The sequence below is a fragment of the Bos mutus genome, chromosome 11 (genome assembly GCF_027580195.1).
Source record: "Bos mutus isolate GX-2022 chromosome 11, NWIPB_WYAK_1.1, whole genome shotgun sequence".
In the NCBI taxonomy this organism is placed as follows: domain Eukaryota; kingdom Metazoa; phylum Chordata; class Mammalia; order Artiodactyla; family Bovidae; genus Bos; species Bos mutus.
In genome coordinates, this window is record NC_091627.1 from 56624819 (window position 1) to 56643985 (window position 19167).

At 45.2% G+C, this 19167-nt stretch overlaps 1 protein-coding gene across 2 annotated transcripts in view; it reads left to right on the plus strand.

Annotated features, from left to right (window-relative positions):
- Positions 1–18462, plus strand: part of DNAH6 (dynein axonemal heavy chain 6) — a 271508-nt gene extending 253046 nt beyond the window's left edge. For both annotated transcript variants that reach the window (XM_070379404.1, XM_070379405.1), the window contains 6 exons: positions 2247–2374; positions 8747–8932; positions 9478–9550; positions 10592–10743; positions 14490–14712; positions 18216–18462. In XM_070379404.1, the coding sequence (XP_070235505.1) occupies positions 2247–2374; positions 8747–8932; positions 9478–9550; positions 10592–10743; positions 14490–14712; positions 18216–18319 (866 nt within the window). In that variant the 3' untranslated portion in view covers positions 18320–18462. The remainder of the gene's footprint in view (positions 1–2246; positions 2375–8746; positions 8933–9477; positions 9551–10591; positions 10744–14489; positions 14713–18215) is intronic.
- The last annotated feature ends 705 nt before the right edge of the window (positions 18463–19167 follow it).

Here is a 19167-nt window from a genome sequence, read left to right on the forward strand (position 1 = left end):
AGGAGATTTTGTCCCTGAGGAGTCTGGGTACACCACCCTCCTGGCACATGGATGTGTTCACCAACCCAGAAACTCTCCAAACCCCTTCAGTTAGGTTTTTATGGAAGCTTCCATACATAGGCATGATTGGTTAAATCATTGGCCCTTAATAAGTAACTCAACCTCCAGCCCCTCCCCTCTCCCAGGAGATCAGAGAGTACAGCTAGAGTGTCCAAATCTCTAATCACATGGTTAGTTTGCCTGACAACCAGCCCCTCATCTCTAGAGTCAGTACTAGAGTCACCTCCTTAACATAAACTCAGGTGTTTGAGTTTGAGGTTGAAAGGGGCTTGTTATCAATAATAAAAGACGCCCCTTTCACCTTTACTGATCAAGAGCTATTTCAGGAGTTGGGGTCAAAAACCAATAATTATATAAAAGATGCTCCTATCACTCTTATCAATGAGGAAACTATAAGGGTTTTAGGCACTCTGGCCAGAAGATGGAGACAAAGACCAAAATGCATATTTCTTATTACATCATAGTAGCGCAGGCAGGTGGTGCAGCGGTCCAGAATCCACCTGCCAGTGCAGAAGACTCGGGTTCAATCCGTGGGTCAGGACGATCCCCTGGAGTAAGAAATGGCAATCCACTCCAGTGTTCTTGCGTGAAAAACTCAATTTCAGAGGAGCCTGGTGGGCTACGGTCTGTGGGGTCACAAAGAATTGGCCACAACTGAGCACACATGCACACAATCACACTAAGCTTTACCAATATTCTTGAAGTGAAAGTCGCTCAGTTATCTCCAACTTTTTGGGACCCCATGAACTGTAACCTCTGTCCATGGAATTCTCCAGGCAAGAATGCTGGAGTGGGTAGCCATTCCCTTCTCCAGGGGATCTTCCCGACCCAGGGATCAAACCCAGGTCTCCCGCATTGCAGGCAGATTCTTTACCATCCAAGCCACCAGCAAAGTCCCACCAATACTCTAAAGGCCCCCAAAAAAAGACCTACGTGACCTCAGGCGACAGTTATGTTCCTCCTAAAGCAGGCCCTCAAAAGAATCTCTTCTTGAGTAGAGAGTTCTATAGATATCAAAGCAACTGAATTATTTTAGAAAGCATTTTTTAATAAACACTAGATGGAGAACTGGGAGGAAAAAGGGATGAAGATGGATGGATGATGGGTAGATGGATGAACAGATGAATGGAGAGTAAAGGTTCTTGTTTCATAGAGTTCCATTGACACCTAAGAGGTTTTTCTCTCCATGCTTTATGAAGTTTGTACTTTTGCTGTGAAATGATAAGCAATGCCATCTGTTGAGACTGAGGGGGCAGGGGTTCAGTTGGCTAAACAAGAGAACTGAGATTCGGAATAGCCCAAGGGGACAGACAGAAGGAGAAGAGCAGGGGCCTGTAACCACAGCCCTATGGACCCAAGAGCTTGCACTGACCCACACTGCTGTGTGATTTTTCTACAGCAGCCAAAATGAGTGGTTAGAAGGAACTTAATGTCCATAGCTCAGAACCACTCATCTTCTCATGCTTTGCTTAGGTATGTCAGGAGAATGCAGGTCCTTCTTTGTTCAGAGCTTATATGAGTCCCCACTGGGTGGATTATAGGAAAAGAGAAAAGCACAATTTTTCATCCAGTTTGAACCATGGAATCATTTCAGAATCCAGTCAGTCCCTTTGAACAACAGTAAGATAAAAGCCAAATCTCTTCTCTCTTGGGGGGTGTCCTTCCCCCAGCCCTTCCGCTCCTAGATGCCTAGATGCAACGTGGAGGGCTTCCCCAGCATCTCAGTGGTAAAAAATCTGCCTGCAAAGCAGGAGACACAGAGACATGGGTTCAATCCCTGAGTCAGGAAGATGCCCTGGAGAAGGAAATGGCACCCACTCCCGTAGTCTTGCCCAGAAAATCCCATGGACAGAGGAGCCGGGTAGGCTAAAGTTCATGGGGCCACAAAAAAAGTCAGATAAGACCGAGTGACTAGATGCAACATGGGCGTGCAGGGAGGAGTGAGGCTTACACACCCTGTGTACACACAAGGCAGAGGAGACAACTTGAGACCCCTGGCACCTCTGGTCTCAGGGATGTCCCTTGTCTACCATGTAGCACTTGCCCCTGAAGTGTGCACAGCCTGCTCCCGTTCAACCTGGGCCCAGGGACAAGAGAAGTGGGCTTTAAGAAAGCTTAAGATAAGTGCAATGTTATAAGAGAAATCAATGATAATCCATCTGATGAATCTGCCGTGTGTATTTCAGAAATTCTGGAGACGGAAAACGCTTCTGAGAGCCTTTTCGTCAAGGATCCTCAAGGACGCCTTAACTCCTTGACCACTGTTCTTGGACAGGAAGTGGACCGGTTTAACAATCTGCTGAGGCTAATACACGTATGAGTGCTCACTGCCATCCTTGCTCTTGGGAATCAAAGTGTTGTGGAGCATGTATAACAATGTGACGTTTCCATTCCCATCACTTGAACATTTCCACGTCGATGTGCTAACAACCATTCAAGCCCAACTTGTCTAAACCTTAATTCACCCTCCTCTCACTAGTCTGTGTTCCCTTTCTGTAATAATGGCTTATGACTGCAGGGCATTACAAACCCTTCATTATCCTAACTTGCACCCTTAGAATTTGGTTGACACTTTAGGAATTTGAGCAGGGACCTAAGCACTCAATTAAGAGAGATTCAGACTCAGTGCTTGTTCCCAGTGCCTGCTTGCATGCTAAGTCGCTTCAGTCCTGTCCTACTCTGTGGGACCCCAGGGACTGTAACCTACCAGACTCCTCTGTCCATGAGATTCTCCAGGCAAGAACCCTGGAGTAGGTTGCTGTGCCCTCCTCCAGGGGATCTTCCTGATCCAGGGATAGAACCTACGTCTCTTATGTCTAACCTGCATTGAGAGGAAGGTTCTTTACCCCTAGCACCACCTGTGAAGCCCAATGTCTAGTTAGCATTTAATACCATAGTCTTTGTGAAGACTATGAAAACCAAGTTTCTCTAAGTATGGGCCATAAAACACCTGCATTAAGATCCACTATGCTGTGTGTTCCAAGTATAAATTCCCTGATTCCACTCCAGACCTACCGAGTGAGGATTCTTGAGTAATTCCTGCAACTGTGAATTTTAAATGAACACCCCCAGACAATGTCATTGCAACTAAAATTTGAGAATAACTATTTAAACTTTTGCCTTATGCTCAGGAATATTTTCCGAAGGCCCTTGACTTTGTAATGATGGCTACAGGACTTCCTGGTTTCTCTGTGCATGACTTTAATAAGAGAAACAGAGACTGACTACTGAGCAGTAACAGGGGAAGTTTTACTGCCAAGCAGGGAACCAAACACCTGGCACAGGATTAAGGCTCAGTTATAAGACTGGAGAGGACAGCCACGGTAGATTTTTTTTTTTATGTGAATGAACTTTATTTTTATTTTTGGCTGTGTTGTGTCTTTGTTGCTGCTTGTGGGCTTTCTCTAGTTGTAATGCATGGGCTTCTCATCACGATGGCTTATCTTGTACAGCATGGGCTTGACACATGGGGCTCAGTAGTTGTGGCACGTGGGCTCAGTAGTTTCGGTTCCTGGGCTCTAGAGCACAAGCTCAGTAGTTGTGGCTGACAGGTTTAGTTTCCCTGTGGTATGTGGGACCTTCCCAGACCAGGGATTGAACCCATGTCCTCCGCATTGGCAGGTAGATTCTTAACCACTGGCCCACCAGGGAAGCACTAGGGTAGATCTTTTAAAGACTGACTATTCCCTATTAGGAAATCAAGTCTCCAAATGTTTCTGGTTGTCTGACAATACCCACGCTCGTGGGATGGGGGTGAGGGGAAACTAGGTCAGCTGAATAAGTGACATCTTCACCTTGGGTCTACTGGGTAAACAGCAGCACCAGAAGGCCAGCTAGTCAGGTCAGAGCTTATCACCTTTTCAGTTCAGTCACTCAGTCATGTGACCCCATGGACTGCAACACACCAGGCTTCCCTGTCCATCACCAACTCCCAGAGCCCGCTCAAACTCATGTCTGTTGAGTCAGTGATGCCATTCAACCATCTCATCCTCTGTCATCCCATTCTCCTCCTGCTTTCAGTTTTGCCCAGCATCAGGGTCTTTTCCAGTGAATCAGTTCTTCACATCAGGTGGCCAAAGTATGGAAGCTTCAGCATCAGTCCTCCCAATGAATATTCAGGACTGATTTCCTTTACGATTGACTGGTTTGATCTCCTTGCTATCCAAGGGACTCTCAAGAGTCTTCTCCAACACCACACTTCAAAAGCATCAATTCTTTCACACTCAGCTTTTATTATGGTCCAACTCTCATACTCGTCATACATGATGACTGGAAAAACCATAGGTTTTGACTACACAGACCTTTGTTGGCAAAGTGATGTCTCTGCTTTTTAAAGTGCTGTGTAGGTTTGTCATATCTTTTCTTCCAAGGAGCAAACATCTTTTAATTTCATGGCTGAAGTCATCATCTGCAGTGATTTTGGAGCCCAAGAAAATAAAGTCTCTCACTGTTTCCATTGTGTCCCCATCTATTTGCCATGAAGTGATGTGACTGGATGCCATGATCATAGTTTTTTGAATATTGAGTTTTAAGCCAGTTTTTTCACTCTCCTCTTTCACCTTCATCAAGAGGCTCTTTAGTTCCTCTTCACTTTCTGCCATAAGGGTGGTGTCATCTGTGTATCTGAGGTTATTGATATTTCTCACTACAATCTTGATTCTAGCTTGTGCTTCATCCAGTCTGGCATTTCACATGATATACTACTCTTGCATATAAGTTAAGTAAGCAAGGGGGCATCACCTTCTACATTGAGTGAATCAGGGTATAGATTAAACTGCTGTGATAAAGATTCCCAAATACAGTGGCAAAAACAAGATTGGAATCCACTTCTCTCTCTGAAGAGCCCAGAGGAACCCCTGCCTAAGGCAGGTAGTTACTCTTGCTTTGTCAGTTTAATCAGGAATCCCACTGGAAGGCTGGCTCTTCCAGCCTCAACAGGTGACTTCCACCTTTGGTACTAAAGGAGCTGTTCCAAGTGTTCCCTTTTGCCAGCCACTGAAACCGGGGAAAGAGGGCCAAGGGACAGCAGCTTCTTCATAAAAATGTCACACAGAAGTGGCATACATCATTTATTCTTATATCCCTTAGCCAAAACTTGATCACATGGCAGCACTCCAGCTGCAAGTGTTCCTGGGAAATGTGGTCTCTGTGTTGGATTGTTCTGTGCCCAGCTAAAACTAATGCGGTTGCTGTTATTGTTTAGTTGTTCAGTCATGTCCGACTTTTTTGCAACCCGTGGACTGTAGCCTGCCAGGCTCCTCTGTCCATGGAATTTCCCAGGCAAGAATACTGAAGTGGGTTGCCATTTCCTTCTCCAGGGGATCTTCTCAACCTAGGGACTGAACCCACATCTACTTGGCAAGCAGATTGTTCAAAGGAAGAAGAGATGGATTCTGCTCATCTCTGGCCTCTTCCACCTCATGCATGGTCACCCACTTAAGGATGGATGAGTCCAAATGTCACTTCCTCATAAAGTCTTCCTGGAATACCTGTCCTTCCCTCCACCACCAGATGACAGGGCCCCCTTCTCAGGGCTCCATCACCTGAGATGTTTGTGTCCATCACTGTATTTGTGTACAACATACCACCTTGCTTTGTAATTACTCCTCCACGAGTATGGCTCCCCCAGCAGACAATGAACTTGAAGACAAAGGGACTGGTATTAATACATAATTCATATCTGTTTGGGGACTTTCCGAGTGGCTCAGATGGTAGATAATCTGCCTGCAATGCAAGAGACCTGGGTTTGATCCCTGGATTGGGATGATCCCCTGGAGAAGGGAATGGCTACCCACTCTAGTATTCTTGACTGGAGAATTCCATGGACAGAAGAGCCTGACGAACTACAGTCCATGGGATCACAAAGAGTCAGACACAACTGAGTGACTAACACTTCATCTCTGTCTCCCCAGCGCCTGACACCTCCTAAATCTTCCATGAATATTTGAACACGCAAGTGAACTAATGTGGCTCTCAGGAGCAAAGTGATCCGCTCTGGTCAAACAGTAGTGTCCATCCCTAATGGAAGAATTCACCTAATAAAAGCGGAAGAAAGAGGAGCCCAGGGAGAAGCAGGCTGCAAGGCAATCAGGAGTCAGAGCTGAGCACTCCCATTAGAGGCAGGGTAGTGGCCACCATGGGGTGCTGGGCCTGCACCAGAGAGCTCCCTCACCCTGACCCCTGCCCACTCCTGCCTGGCTCTGGCTGTGTCGCAGCCTCACCTTCACTTCACCCAGCAAACAGCAAGGTTGCACTGTGGCGGCAACAAGGCCAAGGGAGGGTGGGAGCATCCGGGGCTTTGGGCTGCCATCTTGGTGAGCTCACTGGCCTCCTGATGGTTCAGGACCATGAGACCAGGCAGGTCCTGGGACAGATGAGGTCCCTCAGGGATGTAGGCTTCTAAATATAAGGGAGAAAGATCTGAAGTGCATTCTTCTCACTGAACATGACTGCTTGTCAGCCGCTGCCTCTGGGAGAACTGGCGGCAACGTGACCTCTGTCTGCTTGCCACTGATCTAGACTGGAGGCCTGCTCCTTGCAGCGATCTGACTCAAGTGTTCTCCACGCATCTCAGATATGTCTTCTGCTACCTTCTTCCATTTTTGGTGTCTAAGGTCGAGTGGTGTTTTGGCCCTGGCCGGTCCCACCACTTCATGGGAAATAGATGGGGAAACAGTGGAAACAGTGTCAGACTTTATTTTTGGGGGCTTCAAATTCACTGCAGATGGTGACTGCAGCCATGAAATTAAAAGACGCTTACTCCTTGGAAGGAAAGTTATGACCAACCTAGATAGCATATTCAAAAGCAGAGACATTACTTTGCCAACAAAGGTCCATCTAGTCAAGGCTATGGTTTTTCTTGTGGTCATGTATGGATGTGAGAGTTGGACTGTGAAGAAGGCTGAGCGCCAAGAATTGATGCTTTTGAACTGTGGTGTTGGAGAAGACTCTTGAGAGTCCCTTGGACTGCAAGGAGATCCAACCAGTCCATTCTGAAGGAGATCAGCCCTGGGATTTCTTTGGAGGGAATGATGCTGAAGCTGAAACTCCAGTACTTTGGCCACCTCATGCGAAGAGCTGACTCATTGGAAAAGACTCTGATGCTGGGAGGGATTGGGGGCAAGAGGAGAAGGGGACGACAGAAGATGAGATGGCTGGATGGCATCACTGACTCAATGGACGTGAGTCTGAGTGAACTCCGGGAGTTTATGATGGACAGGGAGGCCTGGTGTGCTGCGATTCATGGGGTCCAAAGAGTCGGACACGACTGAGCAACTGAACTGAACTGAACTGAAAGGCTCTTTTCCTCTGCTCTGCTACATATGGTTCCTCAGATCCTAAGGGCATATCTACTTAAAACTCCTCTTTTCTAGCACTGCCTCTTGTGAGAAGAGATGCGAAGAGGGGAAAAACTCCATGAAGGAATAGAAGGATGACTAGCCCTGTCTTATCCGCATGTCACCTTGTCTCTAAAACTATTTGCATGTGGTCCTAGGACTTGGGCTTCCTAGGTGGCACTAGTGGTAAAGAACCCGCTTGCCAATGCAGGAGAGGTAAGAGATGCGATTTCGATCCCTAGATCAGGACAATCCCTTAGAGCAGGGCATGGCAACCCACTCCAGTATTCTAGCCTGGAGAATCCCATGGACAAGAGAAGCCTGGTGGGCTATGGTCCATGGGTTCTCAAAGAATCGGACACTTTCATCAACATAAATTTGCCCTCTAATATCTTCCTGTAATATTTCCCCTGTATATGGCAGCAATTTTCACAAAACTGGAACCCATGAGAGCAATATACAAATCTATGTTGTTGTTGTTTAGTCACTAAGTCGTGTCTGACTCTTTTGAGACCCTATGGACTATAGCCTGCCAGGCTCCTCTGTCCATGGGACTTCCCAGGCAAGAATACTGGAGTGGGTTGCCATTTCTTTCTCCAGGAGCAGGAGATCTTGCAGACCAGAGATTGAACCCACATCTCCTGCACTGGCAGGCAGATTCTTTACTGCTGAGCTACTGGGAAACCCCTATACAAATCTATACACCCTGCCTTTACCTTTAGCCTGGTAGCAGATAGTGCTTTTTATTTCCCATGGCTGCTGCTGGCCCAGTGTCTCCCAGGACTGCTACCAGCCTCTGTCTTTTGTTGAGATGAGGGGAGGATAAGGAGTGTACCTTTAAAGAAGTATTTCCAGTATAAGGAAGCTCTCTGGTATCAACTGAAAGACTGGTCTCATCTAAGAATCTCCCCTTCCTGCTATAACTGCTGGGGCTGCAGGCACCCTCTGGATAGAGTTGGAGGTACTTCCCATGACCCTAGCCCCCTCCGTGGTTCCCAGATCACGAACCGTAAGGCTCATTCTTCCTTCAGCCTGGAGGAGAGCTGGACAGTGGCATTTCTCAAAATGCTTGGGGGACATTTCTCCACCTTCCCTTCTCCATCCACTTCACTGTATCATGCTACTAACTGCCTAAACCATGCCCACTCCAAGGTCTTACACCTCTATGTCACAGGTTGTAAAAACTGCATGAAGATTGGAAGGTCTGACCCAGCAGAGGGTCTGCATAGAGGACACAAGCCACCAAGCAGGCCCTTCAGCCCAAGGCAACACCTGCCACCATGAACGAGGGTCATCCCCACCTGATAAAAACATCTGTGAAAGGCACCAATCCTTTCTTGTTCTTTCAGACCTCTCTAGATACACTCAACAAAGCCATTGCTGGATTGGTGGTGATGTCTGAAGAAATGGAAAAGGTGTATAACAGTTTCCTCAACAACCAGGTTCCCTCTCTATGGTCCAATACCGCCTACCCATCCCTGAAGCCACTAGGATCTTGGGTCAAAGACCTTATTCTGAGGACTGCATTTGTGGACGTAAGAAAATTTACTTCTTTGGGGTCTGATCAATCTGACGATATGGTTGGCTCTGGGGTCCTTAGGAAGCCCTCGCTAACTGAAATATTGACAACCGTTGAGGGATCACCTGAATCCAAAGAAACAGAAACTTCTGGAATAGCATCACTTTGAAAATCGTGCACTGATTATAGTGTAGTTTGCCCTGTGCCCTTATCCCCACTTTTCATTTTAATTCCAGGCCATCCTTGGGGTTCAGATCTCGTTCATGGGACCCCCATCATGAGGTACAGAACCAATCTGACATGGGTCCAAATGGCCAGGCATGACCTTGCTGTTATCTCCCTCTTCTAGAACCTCCATAATAACCAGGTTCTGGGTTTATGGTCAGCCTGGTAGGTGAGGAAGGGGGACAGGGCAGGCAGTAAGAATGGGGCTGGTGATAACTCAGGATCGGTTTAGATTCTACCTCCTAAGAGACCCTCAGAAATATAACTCTGACTTAAATGACAGTTGCTATCTCAGAAAAAAAAAAAGTACATTATAGTATAATGTTTCTCCTTTAGCTGTGGCTCAAAAGAGGACAGCCCAAGTCCTTCTGGATCTCCGGTTTCTTCTTTCCTCAAGGATTTCTAACAGGTATCACTGCTTTCCCTAGAAAAATCCCCATAGGAAAAAAATCAATAAGTGTGTGATGAGTTGTGCTGGGTTTCTGGGAACTGGGAAAATGGCATGAGTGCTGATGGCCTAAACCAAGGGGAATTGATTATACAGCAGCCCAACAAGGCCCTGCTCTTCCTCACTTGCGGAGGAAAAGGATGGCAGAAATAGCAGGCATTCCCCCAACAACTTAATCCCTGCTGCTCTCAGTTTACAAGTCTAAAAGCTGCTTCCCTGAGAATGCACACAGCTGCCCCAAGTCCCCATGGGACCCATGCTCAGGACACCACCTGCTCTCCAATTTCTTTGGCTCCAACTCTGAGCAGCTTCCTTCTCTCTAAAAAAATATTTTTGCTGTTCCTCCAGTGGTCCTCAGAGATTCTGGCCAGTGAGCCCCAGAGGGCATTAAGGCCTCTGGGCTCCTAGATGCTAATTTTGTTGTTGTTTAGTCTCCAAGTCCTGTCCAGATCTTTGCAACCAATGGACTATAGCCCGCCAGGCACCTCTGTTCATGGGATTTCCCAGGCAAGAAGTACTAGAATGGGTTGCCATTTCCTTCTCCAGGAGATCTTCATGACCCAGAGATTGAACTCACATCTCTTGCATCTCCTGCATTGGCAAGTGGATTCTTTACCACTGAGCCACCAGGGAAGCCCTAGATGCTAATTAGCCCAGCTCTTAATCTGTCTCATCCCGAGTCCATCATACACAGCCCAGAAACAGGCCATACAGGACAAGCTAAGCAAGATGTTAAAAGTTGGGAAGATCGGTTTCTGAAATGCCCTTGCTGGCTTGTCTCCCCCATTGGCAGAGCAGTGCACTTTAGACTTGGCCCTCCCTCTCTTTCCCACCAGGACCAAAATTTTGACTCCACCCCTCTCAGTAATTCAGAGTAAGATGTTAACGGTTGGGTCTTCTGGATGGAGAGGAAGCTCTTTAATGCTAGAGCATCCTGGTCCAAGCAAGTGGAAGCTATGTTTGGATAATAGCAACTCAGCTTTCTGGCTTTTGTATTTATAGGAACTCTTCAAAATCATGCTCGGAAATACAATTTGCCTATAGATGAGCTGAGCTTCAAGTACAACATGGTTCCTGTCTATCGGGATCAAGCCACAGTCATAGAAGCTGCCAAGACAGTGCAGTTTGGACAAGAACTGCCCATGGACACAGAGGTACTGTCCCCCTGACCGTTGTTACAGCACAGCAGCTTCTATCTACTGTCATCAGGATCTCGAGCAATCTCCCCTCCCTCACCCCTTCCACTTTCCATTCGCAGGAGTGGGAGAGGGCAGGATGGGTCTACACCTCCAAGCATGCATGCATGCACACATACTAAGTCGCTTCAGTCATGTCAGACTCCCAAGACAAGCTCCCAATTACCAGTGACTGGATGGCAACCACCTAAATTAGTCTGATCTGTAGAAATATATTTTACATCAATACTGCTTATTTCTTTAGATACTTAGAGTAACTTTCTCATTCATGTGGAGGCAATATTTGTTGTCTAGTCACTAAGTCGTGTCCAAATATGTGCAACCCCATGGACTGTAGCCTGCCAGGCTCCTCTGTCCATGGGATTCTCCAGGCAAGAATACTGGAGTGGGTTGCCATTCCCTCCTTCAGGGGATATTCCCAACCCAGAGACTGAGCCCACGTCTACCCACATTGGCAGGCGAATTCATTACCACTGAGCCACCAGAGGAGGCAATATAGCAAGAGGTTGAAAACCAGAGTTTCAGCATCAAGCAGGCCTGGGTAAATTCTGCCTTCCCCTCCCCAGCTGTGTGTGCTAGAGCAATGATTAACATGTCTGCACCTCAGTGTTCACATTTGCAAAATAGGGTTCATGCCACCAACTTCAGAGTTGTAATGCATTGTCAATGAAACTGCGGGTGTCACGTGACCACCATGTAGCGCACTCACAGTATATAACTGTTATCAGAAGTTAAACCTTCCTGCCTCATTCACTCAGCTGTCTCCTAGCAGAACTGATACGCTAACTTCACACATCATGTAACTGTAACTACATTACATAACCGGCAGGAATGCACTAAGGAAGCAGTTCAGGCTCTTTGCTTACATGGTTTACTCCCTCTAGAACAGAGATTCTTGAAGTGTGATCCCCACACCAGCAGCCTCAGCATCACCTGAGCACTTATTGGAAATGAACTTATTTGCAAAACAGAAAACAGACCCACAGATGTAGAAAGGAAACTATGGTTACCAAAGTGGGGAGAGGGGAGGAGGGATAAATTAACAGGTTGGGATTAAGACATATACACTGCTATATGTAAAACAGATAAGCAACAAAGACCTACTGTGTGATACAGGGAACTATACTCAATATTTTATAATGATCTGTAAGGGAAAAGAATCTGAAAAAGAATATATATATATACAAGTATATGAGGTTTCCTCAATGGCTCAGTGGGTAAAAAATCCGCCTGCAACACAGGAGACACAGGAGATGCAGGTTTGATCCCTGAGTCAGGAAGAGCCCCTGGAGGAGGAAATGGCAACCCACTCCAGTATTCTTGTCTGGAAAATTCCATGGACAGAGGAGCCTGACAGGCTACTGTCCAAAGGGTCACAAAGAGTCGGACACGACTGAGCAACTAAACACATACACATATACAAGTAGATACACACATGTACATATATATACACACACATATATATGTATAACTGAATCGCTGTGCCTGAAACTAACACAACATACTCAAATATTTTTTTTAAGTAAAGTAAATTAGCATTTGTTTATTGGTCCCAAGGACCCATTCCAGATAGAATCAGAAACTCTGGACTGGGATCCAGAAATCTATATTTTAATAAGTCCTCCAGGGGGTTCTTCTCAAGTTTGAGAACCCCTACTCTAGAATATCTCAACCTGGATTGCAGGTTAAAATCATCTCTGGAGCTTTAAAAACATCCTGATGCCCAGACCACATCAAGTTGCATCAGAATCACCCCAGTGACATCAGTCATCTACTTGTTAAAGCTCCCTGGGTGCTTCCAGCATACAGCCAGGGCTGAGACTCACTGCTGCCCATCTGAGCTGGCCGCCTCCAATGTACTGAGATATCAATGGGGATGGGGGGGGGCCTCCAGAGCACCTGTCCATCCCAGTGGGGCTTATAAATGTCATTTTCCGGCCTCCAGAGCACCTGTCCATCCCAGTGGGGCTTATAAATGTCATTTTCTATGCGTGCTATGACATCAAAGATCTGTTCCAGATTGCTTTTGCTAAGAATGTATTCACTAGCCGGTCAGTGTATATGGGGTATGTGACTTTTAGTGGCTTTCCTTGAAATATCATAGTATTAATAGGAATTTCTCCTGGGTAATTTAATCAGTATCCACCCCACTCAGATCTGCTTGATCTAGTCTTTGCTCTGAATAGCAAAGATGCACAAAAGTAAGATTGACCCCATATTCATGGATTACTCTACAAAATACTGTAATTCCCCATGCCTCTTAATTGCCTGTATCTTAAATGCCAATGAAAGAGTTTATGTCTTTAAGAACATTTGTTTTAGCATCAAAATTTTTTTATCTTAAAGTATTAGCTTGTAAAAGTAGGGAGGAAATCAATTTTGAAAGGCACTCACTGTTATTTTGAGACCCTTCTCAGCCAGGAGACTGTCGCAGGCCCAGGTCAGGAATAATGAGTCTGCAGGAGGGCAGGACAATACCCACATAAAAGCCTTCATCCAGGCCATTCTGGATGTTGGCCCTGCTCTGTGCCTGGCATGCTATATCTGCCACATAGGCCAACTGACAGACAGAAGTTCACAGTAGCTACTGGTGTCTCTGCCCTCCAGCCACACCAGTACACACACGTCTCCACATGGGTCATGTTCAGTGAGCCATAGCGATGCCTGGGAATCTCTGCCTTCTGTGGAGACTGCAGATTGTATAGTCAGCCCATCTCTTGGTCCTCCCAGAAAACACAGCAAGAGACTGTTAGACAACTGGAGTTCTGTTAGCAACAACAGGGCCACTGTCAGCCCAGTGCCGCCTTCATGCCATTTAGGAAAAGGCACTCCTCTTGGAGGTGTGTGCAGATGACTCCTACACACAGCCTGACAAGCGCATGGCAGGATGGTTTCAGCCTCTACTCAGGCAAACCTGCACAAGTGTATATGGCAGCCCCGATAACAGGAAGGCCCACTGCACCACGCTGTACCCATGGGACAAACTACAAGATGCGAGAAAGTAAAGTCCAACCCAAAAGAGCTTATCATCCTTTGATTCACTATAAAACATACCACTTAAAACCACACTGCTTAGTCCTCTGTCTGCAGGTGTGAAGCTCCAATTATAAAAAGATCTAGGGCCCCAGGACTGGCCAGATTCACTCAGTGTTTGAGGAAGGATACACAAAGCTCACACCTGGCAAAAACTAGACGCTAGTGATGACATCTAATCACAGGACATTGAGGGATAGGGTCTCTGTCTCTGTCTCTTTCTCTCACAAAATTTCTTTTAAAAAATTCTCCATAAGCATTCTGCAAATATTGTCACAGATACATAATCTATCGTCTGGAAGAGCACTCAGATCCTTGAAAGGCCTTGCTAAAAATAACAGATGATAATCACAGCCCTCGTGGCCACTTTCCATGAGAAGGGGAAAGTCCTAACATCTTGGTATCAGAGACTGAAGCCCATCAGTGGGTTTCCCTGGGGTACCATGTACCAGACAGCCTTGTAGAGTGTGAACAGTATGAGATTTGGTGACAAACTGAAAAGCAAACTATATCACCTCTTGGAGCCTTGGCATTTTCCTCCCTAAGATGTGAGGGATAAGAGAATCTCTAGAATAGTTCTTCAAACTGATTGAGGATGTAGGACTAGGAGGGGGCCCAAGAGGGCGACCCCTCCTGCTCTTCTCACCTCTGAACATCTACGTATCTTTCAGTTGCCCTCTCCTGAGGATGGCGTTCTTGTCCACGGGATGTTCATGGATGCTTCTCGATGGGATAATAAGGACATGGTGATAGAAGACGCACTGCCTGGACAGATGAATCCGATGCTGCCCGTGGTGCATTTTGAACCACGACAAAATTATGAGCCAAGCCCAACACTCTACCACTCCCCGCTTTATAAGACAGGGGCTCGAGCAGGAACCCTCTCAACCACAGGTGAGGACATTCTTACATCGGCATATAAATAATGACTAAATGCAGACTACAATCAAAATCCAAATGCTTTGTTGTAATGTACAAATGGTGATATTGGATCAATTAGCCAGTCTTAAAATAAGGCCGCTTATAACATACAAATTTATCAATGCTGTAAATTCTATTCATTTTAATGCTGAGTATAGATTAATATTATAAAACCAATGCTTGCTTCCATTAGTCTGGTGGTGGTAATGAGTTGAGAATAGTTTATTGAGCAACGTCTCCTAATTTCAAAATGATGGACTGAGTAGACACTAAAACATTGAAACTCAGCATAGAAAGAGATTTTAAAATAAATAAATGAATGCCATGGTACAAAAGGGGAGATCTTAGTAGTCCTGAAACTGAGATACAGCCCTGAAAAAGAGGAACCAGATCTTTAGAAAGCCATTATCAACAGATAAGCTGAAAGACTGAATGCAGATAGCTAAAGAGTGAGCCAAGAGAATGCACTGAGGAAATCCCTAAAAATACAGCTCAAAGCAATTTTTTTTTAACATAACACTGTGGAAAGAGTCAAAATTTCCAACATTTATCTAGTAGGTAATCTGTAAAGAGAAAAGAGAGAAAAATGAAAGAGCAATAATATTTGAAAAAGTGGCTGATAATTTCCCAGAACCGAAGAAACACTTGAGTTCTCAGGTTAAGAGAGCTCACAAAATAGAAGAGGTAATTTTTTAAATATACAACAAGCCAATAAACAATCAAATTTTAAAAGAAACCTAGATATATCAAAGTGATACTTATGATTATCAGAAAGAAAATTCTCAAAGAGATAAAATTATTAATAGGCTGGAAATAAAATTTCAGAAAATGAGACTCAGATTGACTTCAGACATGTCTCATTATCCACAGTGCATATAAAAAGAAAATAGAGACACCTCTTCAAAGTGTTGAAGATAAACAACCTTAAACTAGAATGGCAAATGCAACCAGATTATCATCTGAAAGGCAAGTTGTAATAACAACTGTCTTGAACACACAAAGTCTCTATATTAATCACTACTGATCCTCTATTTAAAACTCACACAGAGAGTTAAATCTTTAATATTTGATGATAGAAATGAATTTATAATAACTTGGAACTAAATTTCCAAATGACAGAAATATGGGATGGGAGAGCAGGGCAAAAAGAACTGAAACAGTTGTTTTCATTGCAATGGAGGATGTGTAGATACTGATGATATTTCTTTTTCTCAGTTAAAGGATGTCCTCTCAGGGCAAGGTACAGAATAGAACTAAGGTAGCCACTCATGTCACATGATCTACCACTCCCATGACAAGTCTAAAACACACATTATTCAAAGGTATTTTTTAAATTAATATGGTATTTATAAGTTTTTGTAGGGATATATGCTTTATTTACCTTGGATAAGTATCTAGGAATGGAATGATGACTCATGCAGTAGGTATATGTTTAACCTTTTAAGATACAGCCAAAATGTTTTCCAAAGCGACCACAGCACTTAACATCCCCACCAGCAGTATATGGGGGTTCTAGATCCTCCAGATCCTCACCACCACTTAGTATGATCAGTCCTTTTAATTTTAGATGATAGATGACAGACAGATAGCTTGATGATAGACAGATAATAGAATATGCTGCTGCTAAGTCGCTTCAGTCGTGTCCAACTCTGTGTGACCCCATAGACGGCAGCCCACCAGGCTCCCCCATCCCTAGGATTCTCCAGGCAAGAACACTGGAGTGGGTTGCCATTTCTTTCTCCAATGCATGAAAGTGAAAAGTGAAAGGGAAGTCGCTCAGTCATGTCCGACTCTTGGCGACCCCATGGACTACCAGGCTCCTCTATCCATGGGATTTTCCAGGCAAGAGTACTGGAGTGGGGTGCCATTGCCTTCTCCGATAATAGAATATAGTGGTATCTAATTTTCATTTCCCTAATGATTCAGAGAAATTAATCATCATTAAAATTTTAAATTATTAACCTAAATGAAATAATGGCTCTAAGTAGTAATTGAGCTTCCCTGGTGGCTCAGTGGTAAAAAATCCACATGCCAGTGAAGGAGACGAGAACATCCCCTGAAGAAGGGAATGGCAACCCACTCTAATATTCTAACCTAGAGAATTCCATGGACAGAGGAGCCCGATAGGCTACAGTCCATGGGGTCACAAAGGAGTCACATAACTTGGCAACTAAACAACAAGTAATAATTAGCTTCTGTGGACATTCCTTTCAAAAAAAGACAACCAGACACGAGGCGTTTCCTGATGGCAGTGCACACCACTTAGGAAGTATTCTTGCCAAAAAACCTCAACCCTGAATGTGATCACACCTCTAGATCTAACCACTCTTAGAGGGATAGGGGAACATGTGTAAAATCACCAAAGGGACACTGTCAGCAAAAGCCAGACTCCGGGAAGCCTTATGGGACAAACAGCCTGGTTGTTCCAACAAATATATTACAAAGGAGTGGCAAAAGAAACACAGAGGGAGACTATCATCGAAAGAGATCCAAGAGACACATCACTGTTGCAAGGTGTGGACCTGATTTGTATCTCAAACCACACAAATGGTTTCTATACATATATCTACTGTAATACTGCTATAAAATGTTACTCAAGCACTCACCAAGGCACATGCAGGGAATGACATACAAAGATAAGGAGAAGGGAGATATAGGTATTCTCTGCTGGGGACACCCCCAGTCTCCCCAACTTCCAGGCAGATGAAGTTTGCTGTGAATGCCAGAAATAGCAGCACCCATCTTGAGGGCGAGGCTCTCTTCTTCTCATCCTGGTCTTGAGGTCTTCTCATCCTCATCCACACAGGCCCATGATGAAGAAACTGCAAAACTGGTCTCTTACTTCAGATGTCTCAGAGGTGAGGACAAAATACCTCTGACTCAGGACCCCAGTGCCTACCTGCTGGGTGGAACAAAGGGCAGATGGATGAATGGATGGATGGAGACAAGCCGATGGACAAATGGATGGGTGAATAGAGAAATGGATGGATGACTGGAGGGAGACAAGCATATCGACAAGTGGATGGATGGGCAGATGGATAGATGGATGGATGGATGGACAAGCAGATGGATGGATGGATGGATTGAAGGATAGATGGAAAAGCAGATGGACAAATGGATAGATGGATGGACAGACAAGCAGATGGACAAATGGATGGATGCCTAACCTACCAACCACATCCCCTGAGTCTCACTAAAAGCTCAGGCCTCAATCCTAGTGCAATGCTCAAAGACAGACTGAAGGGAGATTGAAACATAATTTCTAAGGTTATACAAGGTCTAAACTGGACAAGTCCTAAAGGATCATTTGTTCTAACATCTTCATTTTATGGAGCATAAAACTGAAATCCACAGATGATTGTTGCCTCTTTAGAGGCACAGACAGGTCTAGAACCCAGATGTCTTGACTCCTGGTACCATGATTTTTATATTAAGAGGTTGTTCTTTAACACTTTTTTCCTTGTATCCTTAACTAGGTCATTCAACCAACTTTGTGGTGACCGTCCTCTTACCCTCCAAGCGGTCGAAAGATTACTGGATTGCCAAAGGATCGGCTTTGCTCTGCCAGCTAAATGAGTGAAAACATCCCACCTCTATACTGAAAAAGAACCAGACCAGAGATCTTTCCCTAATGGGGAGAAAATTCTGTATAACTTACAAATAAGCAAAAGGGCTTTACTTGCAATCTGGCGTAAACGCAGCAAGTGTGGCTTTTATTTCTTTTATAACCTAGAATAAAGTGTTTGAGTTCTTTCTTTCTGCTTGTGATTTAAACTCTGATGTGAAAGCAGTGGGTTTAACCCTCACATCTTAAGCCTACTCCCCCTCCCGCATGTGAGAGGCAGCTTCCCATTTGTAAGGAGTTGGGCCCAGCATGAAGGGGCAGAGAGGGGTTGGGCAGAGTCAGAGCCCAGGACTTCCTCATCTATCAGGGCTTCCTTCCTCTTTACATGAATATGAAAGGCCCAGTGTACATGTCAGTCACATGGCCCTAGGTCCTTCCATTTCTGACCAGATTAAGAGCCCAATGCATGAGATCTGGGCCCATGGTGACATTCCTCCACTCTGTGGGGCTGGAATGCAATTCTTAGAAGAGCCTGTGGTGCTCTCAGGAAAGAGCAGGTCTCTCCTGCCCAAGTACAGAGGAACTTTGCACTTTAGGATAAAACTACTGGGCTTCCCTGGTGGCTCAGATGATAAAGATGGCTCAGATGCCTGCCAAGCAAGAGACCCAGGTTGATCCCTGGGTCAGGAAGATTCCCTAGAGAAGGAAGTGGCTCCCTACTCCAGTATTCTTGCCTGGAGAATCCCATGAACAGAGGAGCATGGCAGACTACAGTCCATAGGGTTGCAAAGAGTCAGACACGACTGAGCCACTAACATTTTCAAGTGAAAACTGGCCAAGTCCCCCCCAGGTGCACTGGCGCC